The sequence below is a fragment of the Coturnix japonica genome, chromosome 1 (assembly GCF_054131305.1).
Source record: "Coturnix japonica strain WE chromosome 1, WE-NBRP24, whole genome shotgun sequence".
Taxonomy (NCBI): domain Eukaryota; kingdom Metazoa; phylum Chordata; class Aves; order Galliformes; family Phasianidae; genus Coturnix; species Coturnix japonica.
In genome coordinates, this window is record NC_140663.1 from 161,158,354 (window position 1) to 161,171,790 (window position 13,437).

Sequence of the window (13,437 nt, forward strand, 5' to 3'; positions counted from 1 at the left end):
AAACAAAGTACAGTAATTTCCTTCTTTCTCATTTCAGACTTCTAGTTGACCTCAGAAAACTCATCACTGTTTTGCTCAACCTGAACATCCCATTTAACGCTGCATTTATTTTTTTTTTCTGATAAAATTGCACCCAGAAGGAATGCTGGGGCTGAGTGACAGCGGTAAACGACAACTGCTGTGGCCATAGGATTTCTTTGACACGTAAAGGTGTTGATGGCCTTTGCGTCAATTCCATTACTGGTGAGAAAGACCTTTGCGTGGATTCCATCACTGGTGAGAACAAGAGGTATCTCTCCTAGTGAAGTCCTCACCAGCATTCTCTGAGCTCATACACAGTCTTCCAGGCTCATGAAATGGGAAAGTGATGGCTGCTTTTCCTTACCTCCACTTTCATATTAAAGAAGCAAACAATCACTGATATTGATTTAGTCATCCAGCAAACATTATCTCTTCCATTTTCTGATCCTGGAATGCACCAAAGTGCTCTTCTGTGTTGCAGCACACCTGACCAAGACAAAAGAAGGAATGGCAGTGTTTGCAATGACTATTCAAGTAGTGGGCCCTCATTCCCTATCAGCCTGCAATTCCTCTGCAGCTCCCTTCACTCGAATTCTAGAGCTGGCATAAGAATTCTTTATGGCTTCTTAAAAGCCTGCTGCCTCCCTCCCACCTCCAGTCTGGGTCTAGAAGCAGGCACCATGCTGGCTGGAGCCTTGTGATTCATGTTTTGCAATTCAGATTCCCTACTCATCTTCAGGAGAACCTACCGGTTTTAAATCGTAACTTGAAGTCCCATTAATTATACGTGCACTGTAGTACATATATGAGGGTAGAGACACAGCTGTAGAGAATACTAAACAAAATAAAACAATGTATGCTAGGGAAATTCAGAAGGAAATGGGTAAACTCTGGCATAAAACTGAGCATATTATGAGTACTACATTGAGAAGGTTGCTCTGTGGAGTCACTGAATTTGCTTAGAAAAGAAGATGGAAGATAAAGATTCCTGCACCTGCAGGCTTGCAGACACCTCAGTCTTGCAACACAACTTTCTGTGCTCCCATTCAGCACGTGAGACAACCTCAATGCACCACAAAGCTTGGGGGCTTCTGTCAAAACAAGGGGAAGGATGGCTTGAGAGCTGTCACTTCTATCACTAATTCATACTTGGAGAATTTCAGACTGATCCCAAGTCACTTTCTTCCATTAACACTCGGATTTTAAGTTGACTGAAACAAAAAACTAAAAGTCCGCTCTTTCCCTCATGGCTGCAAATATTCACACACACAAAAAAAGAAGAGGGCACAATAACTTGTCTGTTCCTGCACAGCTGTGAAGCATTAAGTCATCTGGCCTCATCCTTTTCTATCTCTCTACCCCACTCCTTTGGACTCACTGTTTGAAGAAGAATTGATATAATGTAAGGAACTGGTGAAATGTAGCAAAACACAAGGACAAAAAGTGCAAAGAATCACCAAGTCCAGCCATCTGGCCAACTCTTATTTATTAAATGTTTTGCTCACTTTTATACAAGGTATGTGACCAGGTTTTGTCCTACCGGTCTTTCAAAGGAGATATGTGTATTTGCATTTGCACAAGAATATTTGGTATTTTCTCTTTTTTTTTAAATTTTTAATATCAAGATTCATCCATTTGACTAGAGAGCAGAAACATCCCAGGGGATGGGGTTTGATGGAGGCTCAAAGTGACCTACTGCCTCCATGGCTTCTGGGTGCTATGCAGATGTATGCTGTGTACGTTGTGCACTGTAAGTCAAGCCTCTTCCAGTCACAGTCTTGTCTCATTTGTCCTTTATCTCTTGCAGAAGGCAGGGGGAACATGGATGTTGAATTATGTGCTCATATTGCTCTTACTGAACATGCAGCAATTGTGAATGCAGATGGAACTTTTAATAAATGAAGAGAAGAAGGGCTAAAACCACTGGATAAATCATTCACTACCTGCTCTAGTGGGGAAGTGCAATTAATGTCCAATAATGTTAAAAAGAGAAAATACAGCTCATTCTTCCAAGCCGCGAAGTCAGTGGCAAAACCACTTACTAACTTCAAAGAGGCCAGAACCTAGCCCCATGCCAAAGGGTTGACATGTAACATCTCTTTAGTAGATCTCAAATATGTTCAGAGCTGCTTAAAAACCAAGTGGACTGTTTCTGTTTGGAGGGGCCCAGACTAACTCTGTACAGTGATCATTGGATGACCAGGTTATGTGGGTTATACCAGCTCCATCTGAAAGCAGCTCTCCCACAGCCAGGTGTGGTGCACTGCTCCCAAATTAAAATTGCCCTGCCTCAGTAGTGCCTTGGTAGTAGTGCCATGAAGCCTGAATCACAGACAAGGGATTGCTGAGATGGGCAGAGACCTCTGGAGATTAGCTGGTCCAACCCCTGCCCAAGACAAGGAAACAGAGCAGGGCACCCAGGGCCACTTCCAGAAGAACACGTCAGGCCAGATTAATTTCATAGAATCACAAAATGGTTTATGTTGGAAACGACATTACAGATCATCAAGATCCAGCTCTGTTGTGGGCAGGGTTGCCACCCACCAGCTCAGGCTGCCCAGGACCCCATCCAACCTGGCTTCGAGCACCTACAGCAATGGGGCATCCACAGCTCACTGCCCTCTGAGTAAAGAACTTTTTCCTAACATGAAACCTAAATGCCTCCACTTTTACAAAATCACAGAATCACAGAATGAACCGGGCTGGAAGGGACCTCAAGGATCATGTAGTTCCAACCCCCCTGCCTAGCAGGGCCACTTTTAGTTTGAGTGGGGACTGTGACCACATGAGGTGGATGTGGGGCTGTGGGTTGAGCCTTGCAGGGAGGCTGCCATCCCTCAGAACCTCAGCTCCCCAAACAGCGGCGATGGGGAAACGTGGCCCCGGGCACCGCGGGGATTAAAGGGACACGGTGCTGTGCGGTACGAGGGCTTCATTCAGCGCCCGGCCGCCACCGGGGGGACGCGTGAGGCGAGAGCCGCGCAGGACCACACGGGTTAAGTTATGTAAGCCCTAATGGGGAGGGGTGGAGGAAAGGGGCGCTGCCGGCGTGGCTGCGGCGGCTCAGGTTGATTGAGGGTGGATGACAGCGGCCTGGCGCAGGCCCACGGAGGAGGAAAGCGGCTTAGCCCCCTCCGGGTTGCCATGGAGATAGGCGGGAGGCGGCGGGAGCGGCGGCGGCGGCGGAGGGGCTGTCAGTGAGGGAACACCGGGCACCGGGCGGCGGCGGAGAGGAGGAGGAGGAGGAGGTGGAGAAGGTGGAGGAGGAGAAGGCCGCGGCGGGGAGCGGTGGCGGCAGACATGGACTCGCACTGCGACTGTGCCGAGCCTCCGGCCGCCGAGCAGCCGTCGGGGAAGATTAACAAAACCGCCTTCAAATTGTTCAAGAGGAGGAAATCCGGGGGCACCATGCCGAGCATCTTCGGGGTGAGGAGCAAAGGTGGGGAGGGGAAGGGCGCGAGCAAGACGGGGATGGTGCGGAGCAGGACGCACGATGGATTGGCCGACGCCGTGTTGGAGAGCGGCAAGAAGGAGGAGGCGGGCGGCGGGGAAGCGCCGGGGAAGGATGATGCTCCGAGCAGGGCGGCAGGCGGCATCGGAGGCTCCGGCAGCAGCTCGGTGGCCAAATCGCACAGCTTCTTCTCCCTGCTGAGGAAGAACGGGAGGCCGGAGAACGGCAAGGCGGCGGAGAACGCGGAGCAGCGGGCTGGCGTCAGACAAAAGAAGGGGCTGAAAGGAATCTTCAGCAGCATGAGATGGCACAGAAAGGATAAAAACGGCAAAGAGGAGAGGGGAGAAGCCTCGGAAATCCCGTCCGGTCTTATTATGCCGGGGTCTCTGACTGCCAGCTTGGAGTGCATCAAAGAGGAGACGCCGAAACCTTTGTCTGAAACTCCGAACGGCGCAGGAGACGCCGGTCTCGAATCGCAGCAGGAGAAACGCGGTGGAGATGCGGGTGGCTCGGCCGAGGAGCCCGAGCTGGGAGGGGGGGAGTCGCGGGACGGCAAAACTCCCCCTGGAGAGGACCCTGCTGCTGCTGGAAGGCGACTCGAGGAGCTCGGCGGTGAACGACCGGACCCGGGCGCTGGAGAGGTTGGGACTGCGAAGGATGCGGCCATAACAGGTGACATTCCAATAACGACTATTCCCCTTGTTGAACCTCACTGTGATAGCGGTCAAGAGACGGCAGCCGCCCCTGACCCTTCCTCTGTTGATCCACCCTCAGAACAATCGATTGATCGTATTTGTTTGATGTTTGCTGACGTGACTTCACTGAAAAGCTTTGACTCTCTTACAGGCTGCGGAGATATTATTGCGGACCAGGAGGAGGATGTGGGCGGCGGGAGTGGAGGCTGCGAGAAGAGCACCCCTGGGGCCAGCAAGATGGGCGCCTCCAAGAAGCACCCCACCATGGTCGCCTACCAAGGAGGAGGGGAGGAGATGGCCAGCCCGGACCAGGTGGATGATACCTACCTGCAAGAGTTCTGGGATATGCTGTCACAGACAGAGGAGACAGAGACAGGAGGAGGAGGCGGAGGAGGGACAAAGACACCCGAGGGGCTGAAGGACAGCCGAGGTACTGAAGGGGCCCAGAACAGGGTGGTGGTGAAACGTGGTGGACTCAATCAGATCCCCATTCACCTCAACAACAAAGAGGAGCAGAAAGGCAGGGAGAAGGAACAGCATGAAGGTGTCCCAAATAGTGATGAGGGCTACTGGGATTCCACCACCCCTGGTCCCGAAGAAGACAGCACCACGAGCATCCAGAAGGAGACCCTTCCCAGGGACAGCTACAGCGGGGATGCGCTCTATGACCTCTATGCTGAGCCTGATGAAAACCCACCAGGACCTTCAGAGGAAGAGGTCACCTGTATGCCACGCTCCAAGCCAGTATCTCCAGTAACGACCACATGCTCACTGAAAACGCCCTCAAGCACAGTGAAGGACTCCAAAATACCCATCAGCATTAAACACCTTGCATCTCACCCTGCTAGCCATGGAACAGATACCAGTAACAGCCATCACGTTGCACACCATCACCTGGCCAAAAGTGAAATGCACAGAACAAAAATTCCTGTCTCTAAAGTACTGGTACGTCGAGTCAGTAACAGGGGCTTAGCAGGGACAACGGTGAAAACTGCCACACACCAGGACAGTGCCAAAAAGTAATTGAAGAGGAGGTGGAGACAAAGATGGACAGCAGACAGTGTGTGAAAATCTGCGTAGGAGACCACGAATAATGTGTTTGTTTTGCATTGCCTGAAGGAAGGAACCTAAAAGGCTTATTTCACTATATTACATAGGCCTGCACTTCGGAATCTGTATGGCTAAATACAAGAAGACAACTTTTCCAGCACTCTTTTTTTTCTTTTTTTTTTTTTTTACATTTGTATCTTTTCTCTGCAGCACTAAATACTGGGGAGGTTCATTTTTACATGCCTTTGTGGAAGCAGAACTTGGATTATGAACCTAAATGAGTATCTTCCCTCATGCAAAGCAGTGCCACATGTTCTTCAAGTGATCAAGAGTTACTAAAGGAGCGACATAAGAGGTTCCCCAGTACACTTATCTCTTAATTGTTCCTGGGGAGGAGTGGAGGGAGGGTGCCTGGCGCCAAAAGTAGTGTTTGGTCTACAAGATGTTGGAGGAAAATACCAAGCAAAAAACAAACAACCTAACAGGTATTTCACCCGATGTAGGAATGAGAGCACTGCTCAGCAGCAGACTTGATTGACTTGTGTGCTGAAGCTAATTGAGGAGTTAGGTGGATTTGTCCAACGGGAAAATCTGTTTTTGTTTGTCCGTCTGTTTGGTTCGTTTTGATCTGCTCTGATGTAATTGGGTAACAGAGACACCTGACGTAGGTTCAGATGTTTACATCAATACTTGTCCAATAATGCATATAATCAGGTTCAGGGAAACAATTTACTAAATGCCAATATATACACACTGTTCACATTTATACAATAACTTGCTTGCCATTTGTAAATATATACATATTTTAGCAGATTTACTCAATGATACAAATTTTTTTATAGAAAGAAATCACCTGTCTGTATTATCTAGAGTTTAAACAGAAGTTAGTTTTTATAGGTAGATAATTTTACAGTTCTAAAATGATAGAACTTTGTGTAAGTACCTTAAATTAGAGCAAAACTCTGTTTTGTATGGGCTCATGCATCCCCAGTTAAGTAAGTCTGAAGTGCTGATTTAATTCGAGTGGCACATTCCATGTCAGAGCAGAGTTTCTGACAGCATTGCCATCGCAAACCTCTATTTTCAGGGGTTTAGACAAAGTTGCTCTGGGCTTAAACCTTACAGAGAAGGAACCCGGGAAAGAAACGAGTTTTTTAATTATTATTTTTTAAAATATATAAAATTAGTTTTTGACTATTTAAAGAAAGTCTGGGTTCTTGTTGCTTTTTATTTTCATTCTTACTAATAATTTTACTTCAAGAGATGAAAAGAAATATGGTGGGCTAATGGTCCGTAAAATGGTCTGATGAACTTGGATCTTATGAGAAATGTGTTGATGGCCCGGATGTTTTTGAATAGTGGCTACTGTACGTGGACAGTGACAACATTTCCAATGAATTTATTAGGGTTTTAATGTGCCTGAGGACATATTTTTATGATACACTGAAAAAGCTCCAAAAATCACTGAAGATTAAAAGCAAATATTATGTATTTACAAAATATTTTGATATAAGTATTTAATCATCAGACCGCAGTTAATATAAAATATATGCTCCGGTGTATCTTACAAATAATATACATTTTAAGAATATAAATCTATATTATGCAGAGAATCCTAAATTCAAGTAAGTGAATCTAATGGGTCTGATCTTGTATAGCAGTTGGTTTTATTGTCTCTTAAACCAAAAGAAAGAAAAAAAGGAAAGTAAATATACAGGATATACATTTGAAGGATATTAAGGTTATAGGTAAACCATAAAAAGCCAGGAATAACATATAAGTGTGTCTTATATGCGTGATTCACTGAGGTAATGACCTTATGGTCACAAGAGGAGAATTGGCATCTGGCTCTGCAGTTGCTGCAGGACCCAACACTGAACTGCACCACCCCAGTGACTAGGGAGAAACTGTTCTTTTCTGCTCAGTCCCTGTATTCATGGTTTGAGTAAGAACCTTAATACACTTCACAGAAGATAATTTTATATGTCTCCTTTGTAACATATATGTGTGTGGTTTCCTACATGCCTGCTCACACAGACACGTTGTACATATGCATGCGTAGTCAGAGTGCACCTCGCGGCATACATGCACATGGGCAGACATACACCCTGCACACTCACACCTGTGCAAACATGACCACGCATGCACACTCCTACATGCAAACTGAGGGGATGCACCACTAATCTGTTTCACAACACGCTGGTGATAATTGCCTGAGAAAGAGGTTTGCATTTGGCCTAACTCTGCTTATGCATTTTAGGAAGTTAAAGCTAAAATACCCTCTAAAGGTTGGATGTACAGAACGTGGAGTGTTATCCTAGTGTTCAGCCCTAAGCCTAACATCCTTTTTTCTGTTCTGTTTTCATGTGACTATAAGGAGCATATCTTTCCTTGCATGACAGCTCTGCTAAAAAATCGTAATTCTCCATTATGTTTGATGGACAAATTGTACAGGGAGGTGCCATAGGGTGCTGGAAGTCGAGGGGAGGGAGGATGCGGCGGATGTGGGTAATACACGGAACTGGAGGCACTGATTGCAGGTAGTGTCAGTGGTGCTTCTTTGAATCACTAGGAGGTATCAGCTACCATTTCTGCAGGACTTGTCTGTGGCAAATTATTCATTGTATTCATTTCGTTTGCATTGTGGCGTGTATGTATCAAGAAACCAATTGACTAACACTAGACTAGCTCCCTCTCACCTACTGACTAACAAGAATCATCATTAAAATGCTTTGGCTGCCCTTCATTTTCTCTCTCTTCTGTTTTCTGCCCTGTTTTCGCTCCTTCCCCTACATGCTGCCTGCTCAGTGCTGACCGTGGTGTGGGCAGCCCTGAGCTGGAGCCCGGCGTGGGGTGGGAGCACAGCCGTGCTCCCCTGCCAGGCCAGGTGCTCTCTGGTCATTTCTGTCATGTCCCCATGTAAGTACATCCTGTAGATCTCTTGGCTGTTCATTTGGCTGCTTGTTATGTACATATTTTAAGGACAATCATATCCTTAAAAGGAAAATGGGAAAGTAACTGTGGTAGGGCGTCAGTGTTTTGAATCATTGCGACACGCTGACATTGATTCAGGGTAATGGTGGTGTGAGAGTAAAGATACAATTTAATGCTCGGATTAACTTTGTATTTATAAAACTCGCTTTTGTCTTTAAGCCATCTATGTTAATATTTCAAAAGGTAATTGAAAACGTAATATTTACTAGGGCTTTCAGTTCTGGTGGAAATATTTGTATAACTCTGCACAATGCCTAAAACAATCACTGAAAGGAAGTTCAAAGGCTTTCTTTACACCTATGTTTAATTCCGGAAAGATCCCTGTAAAATACTGTAAGATGCCTAATAACAAACAGTTAATGGCTTGCTGGATTTAAAGGCTGAGACATACGGAGGTAATAGTCCTGAGGCATTCTGTGGTGGTTTGCATCCTTATTTATATTACTGTGTTCAGGCATATATTTTCCTTGGCTTCAGTAGGTAAAGAGGTAGAAGTGATGTTCTGAGTCCCAAAGATAACATTCCCAATTCTGTATTTGTTTCGTTTTCTTAAAGAATACTTTGGTTTATTTGTTTTCTTTGTTGTTTTGTGGTCCAAGTGATGCTTTGTAATTACCAGCTTGTATGTCATTCATAAAGGATTTTATAGACCAGAACTTGGCATTAGTTCTATATACTCTTTGCACTTCCAGGTCACTGCTGATTTTGTATGTTCTTAGGCTGTTTCTATATATTGCGTAGCGTTTTTAGCTATCTACTGTGATTTCAGTGGTATACATTCCTGTCCTATATATATCAGCACAAAAGATTTCCCTTTTTTAGCATGAAATGATGTTTTTGTGGACTTCTTTTGACACGATAGGAGTTGCCTGAATATACTTGTGGCCTGCCCCAGACATAAAGGCTCTTACTTTACCTGTAGTGCACATGCATTTTGCTCTTGCCAGTAATAGGACTCAAACACACGTCATAGATTTCAGAAGAAACTACATGACTAGAATAAGAAGCATCTATGTTCGTTATTACTCCATCAATCACCAGCACTTCCTTCATCCACTGTGAACGTCCTTACCATTATTCAGGGTAGTAGAGGACTGAATGTTAAAAATTACATGCACAGATGTACACTATGAAGATTAATTCACTGATTATTTTTTCATGGATCTCTTGCTAAATTATTTATCTAAGCTAAGCGAATTTTGCACCAAAGTCTTCAAAACATCTGATACAGATGGCATTTTCAGTAAGATGCTATCAGTGCAGATGAGCCAAATTAACAGGCTTTGCTTAGCAAAGCAATCCCTAGTTGTTTTTTAGATTTGTAGTGCTGAACGAGCTTGCAGATCAAAGGGAGCCATTGATTCTGCTACGTGGCTGTGCTCTGAGGTTGTTTTTTTGCTTGCTTTAATGGACTACTTTCAGAAAAGGCTTTTCAGCAAGATAATGGTACAGACAGTTCACGGTAACAATAGCCACTTATAAGGCACATGGTTATCTAACAGCGATAATGGGGGACTTCAAGCAAGGTGGCCTGGAAATGGATTTTCATAGTTATCAATACGAAAGGCTGAGGCTTCTGTCTCAGGAAAGAAATATGACAACAATTAAAGATGCGGAATTGACTCTTGGCAGAGCTTACACGTGACAGTTTCTGCAGTATTTTCTTTTTTACGTTTGGCTTTTCCCCTTTTTTATTTTGGTTTTGGTTTCTGCTTTGTTTTTGTTTGTTTTGCTTCGTTTCTGTTTTCATTACGATGACATAACCCTATTTGTACTGGCAGAACTGCACAACAACTGACTCATCTGAGAGCTGCTGCCACTCATCCTTTGGTAGCCTGGGACTGCTCCCCATGCAGCATCCCTCCGTTCCAATGTGGGTTTCCCTTCTGATGGTTCACATGCTGTTTGCTGTGAGCAGGAAGCATCCAAATCTGTCCCACTCCTTGCTTTCAGAGATCAGCTGATCTCTAGTCTGACTTGCGGAAATTTTTTACATCATCTTTAGCTCACATCTTGTCTTCCTTGTGAGCATCTCGGTTGGAATGGTCAGTGTGGATCTGGTGTTTTCTATGTCCATTACTTGTAAAGGGAAATGGAAGAACCTGCCTTATATGAAGGGATATGCCATATGCAAAGAGCTATAACCACTCAAGCCACAACCTGGGGGCCTTTACTACTGCAAAAGCAAGCTGTTCAATCTCTTCCCGCCTTGGGGAGCTTCTCCATCCAAGCCTATTGCCTAGGAACAACTTCTCCAGCCACGCCCCATCTGTCTCTTTTTCTCACTCAACCATACTGCCCTAGGTTGGGAAATGGAGATTTTTGCCCTAGCCCTCCGTCACTCAGAAGGAGGAGCTGCTGCCAATGTGATCTTCAAAAGGGCTTTACTCCTCGGTATGGAAAAAATGAATTTGCCTTCAGAACAAGTGGCACAGATTCTTCAAATGTGCTGTGTGATCTCATACACGTGGGTGAGGATGTTGAGTGATATTTCGCACAGAGTGGCGTATATCCTTCCACTTCTCTGTTGTGCACAGTTTATCAGATCTAGCAGGGAAGCATGTCACACATGTGGAAAAGCCTGGAGGCTGTTTGTTATGGAGGCTGGAACCAGATTTTCTTTATCTTTCGTAAGAGATGCTTTTCTTTTTTCCTTTCTGTATATGTTTAAATAAATAGAGCCACAGGTGTACTGGCGAGGAGGAAAGATTCTATCCTTCACAGAGCAAGGAAAGAAAACTGTTCTGTTAAGAATTCTTATAGCAATGGCTAAAGGAAGATTTCTTTGCCTGCAATGTTGCATCCAAGTGATGCTCTGAAGTCGAAGCTAATGCAGGTATGGCCACAAAGCTAGAAAAGTGGCATCTGCCAAAGCAGTTTGACAATCTGTTTCTAAGGCCCACTTTGTGGCAAAGCTTCCACTGACTCCAGTAAGAGCTGGAGAAGGTTCTTAATCTCTTAATCCTGTAGGAAATAGGAAGCGTTTCTTAAATAAGTCTTCCTTTTTTTAGAAGATGAACATTATTCAGGTGACTGTGCAGTCTTTGATATTAGTGTAGTTGTACTTCCACTGATCTGAATGCAAGACACGTCTTTCTACTGTTTTTCTATTTTAACAAGCAGCCGCTTCTGTACAGAACTCCAATGCTCAGCATGTTACAATTGCAGTTAACACAATCATTGCCTTCCTTAATTTAACTTCTGGTGGCAAAAACAGGACCAGATCATTTCCAGAGCACTAAAATCCCTGTTTATGACGTCTTTGCTCTTGTTTTCTTTTTCTTTTTTTTTTTTTGTGTGTGTGTATGTGTGGCAACTGATTATGCCTCCCTTTAATTGTTTCATAGCAACATCTTAGATCTGTTTTAAAGGAAAGCAATGCCTACAGATTGAATGGTAAGAAATTGAACAGATTCTTACTGTTTTGGATGATACTGCATCAAAACAGTTACTATTTTGGTATCAGGTTGCTTCCATGGGCTTTTTATGCAGAGGTACTGGGGTCTTTGAACATAATATGCTCATAAAAGAACATTGGCTACCTCTGCTTTGAATTAAGCCTGACCGTATAGTATAAAAGCTATGCGTCTGGTGATGTTTCTCAGTTCACAGCAGCAAACCTGAGGGTCTGACCCAGCCTGCCTGTACCAAATGGGCTGGGGGAGCAAAGCACTTAGCTTAGGCACTTCTATACCTTCTGTAGCCGATGACCACTGCATGGTAAGTTTGGTTCTCATTTCATCAGGGATGTGCAAATATCTGTGCCCTGGCAGAGTAGTGGGGGCTGCTGGCACCCTTATGGCCAAGGACAAGCTGTGGAGGGACTGTAGTGGGATGAGGCAGCCCCAGATTCTAGGTAGTGGGCACATACCTTTCTGCAGCGCCTGATAAAAGTAACGTTATCCTGCTTTCCAAAAGGGAGCAAGACTGAAGTTGTTGCCTTCATGTAAAGTTGAAGTAAATGATCTGCTGTGGGATGGTGTGCAGCAGCTCTGCCCACCAGTGTTCCCACTGAAATCAGTGGCCCTGTTAGCAGTGTTGGTTGGTATTAAGGCTGAGCAGAGATCCCATAGTTTGGCCCCATCTGAATTCTTCTTGCTATGTTTGACAGCAGTCTGTCTCAGAAAAGCTCTGGTGTTGTGGCTTGTGGCTCTGTTGAAAGGGAGGATGTGATATAGAGGTTGTTGGTGGAAAATGCAGATTCAGCAAGTCCAGGCAATAGAGAAGGTCCTCAGTCTGTTATCACAACTCAGCTCTGCTTAAATATCACGGTGTGCCTGAGGAAAACATAGCAGGGACTGCTCCACACTGCATCTGACAAACTGATGCTCCTGGGGCTTCCTACGTGCTGAAAGGGACAGATGTGTCCTGTTAGAAATCACTTCATCTGTTTTTACTTGACGTGTTATAGCTGACAAATCGTTGCTTATTACAGTTTTCCCCTGTATTTTTTGTTGACCACCCCCAGCAAGGTAGCATGTGACTGATTCAAGATAAGGAGCGAGGAAAGCCAGACCTCCCTGCTCTTATCTAAACAGTTTGCCAATGATCTGACAAGGCTGTGCACCAGCTTTTTCAGAGTGAAAGATCAGAACACTCCAGGGGGTGGTTCTGCACCAGATTGTTAAGCGTATCTTCTCCTTTCCACCTCTGCAAACTTTGATGAATACGTGTCTCCTTAAATCACTGTATTTTTAACATATGGGAAACTTAACTGATAGCAATAGATTACTTTCTTCCCTGTCAGTTCACGAGGATATACTAATCAGTGTTTGTTTTATTTTTAATTCTGTAAATATTTATTTTGGTACCCTGCGTATTTATTGGCACTGGTTCTGGTGTTTGCTTACGTGTCATTGTAAATGTTGATGGTTTCAGTAGTCTTGCTTCTAATGAATGTAAGGAACTCAGACTAACTGCACTTTTCCATTCAAAAACCTTACAGTGAAAAGCATTCCCACTGTCATACTACGTGTTATAATGAATACGGTTAATAAAATCGGTTGTCACTTTTCATTGATGAACGTGGAGGTTACTTTTTGATGTTTGAATTACAGATAGAGTTGATCTGCTCAGTGCACTGGAAAATACGAGGCATTTGAAAGCAAGACATCAGGGAGTGATGTCCCCAGAATGGCACAAAGAGGGTACTCACGCATATATGCACTTTCATTTTAACGTAGAAATGCCTGTAGCACTTTTACTAATAAGATCACAAAATAACTA

At 44.6% G+C, this 13,437-nt stretch overlaps 1 protein-coding gene across 2 annotated transcripts; it reads left to right on the forward strand.

Annotated features, from left to right (window-relative positions):
- Positions 1 to 1,479: 1,479 nt before the first annotated feature.
- AMER2 (APC membrane recruitment protein 2) lies at positions 1,480 to 13,231 on the forward strand. 2 transcript variants are annotated; one of them, XM_015852099.3, is made up of 2 exons: positions 1,480 to 4,144; positions 4,319 to 13,231. In XM_015852099.3, exons 1-2 carry the CDS (start codon positions 3,322 to 3,324, stop codon positions 5,188 to 5,190), a joined length of 1,695 nt encoding a protein of 564 aa, XP_015707585.1. In that variant the 5' UTR covers positions 1,480 to 3,321; the 3' UTR covers positions 5,191 to 13,231. The 2 variants fall into 2 exon arrangements, with proteins under 2 accessions (XP_015707585.1, XP_085411610.1); XM_085555484.1 differs by having other exon boundaries at positions 1,480 to 13,231.
- The last annotated feature ends 206 nt before the right edge of the window (positions 13,232 to 13,437 follow it).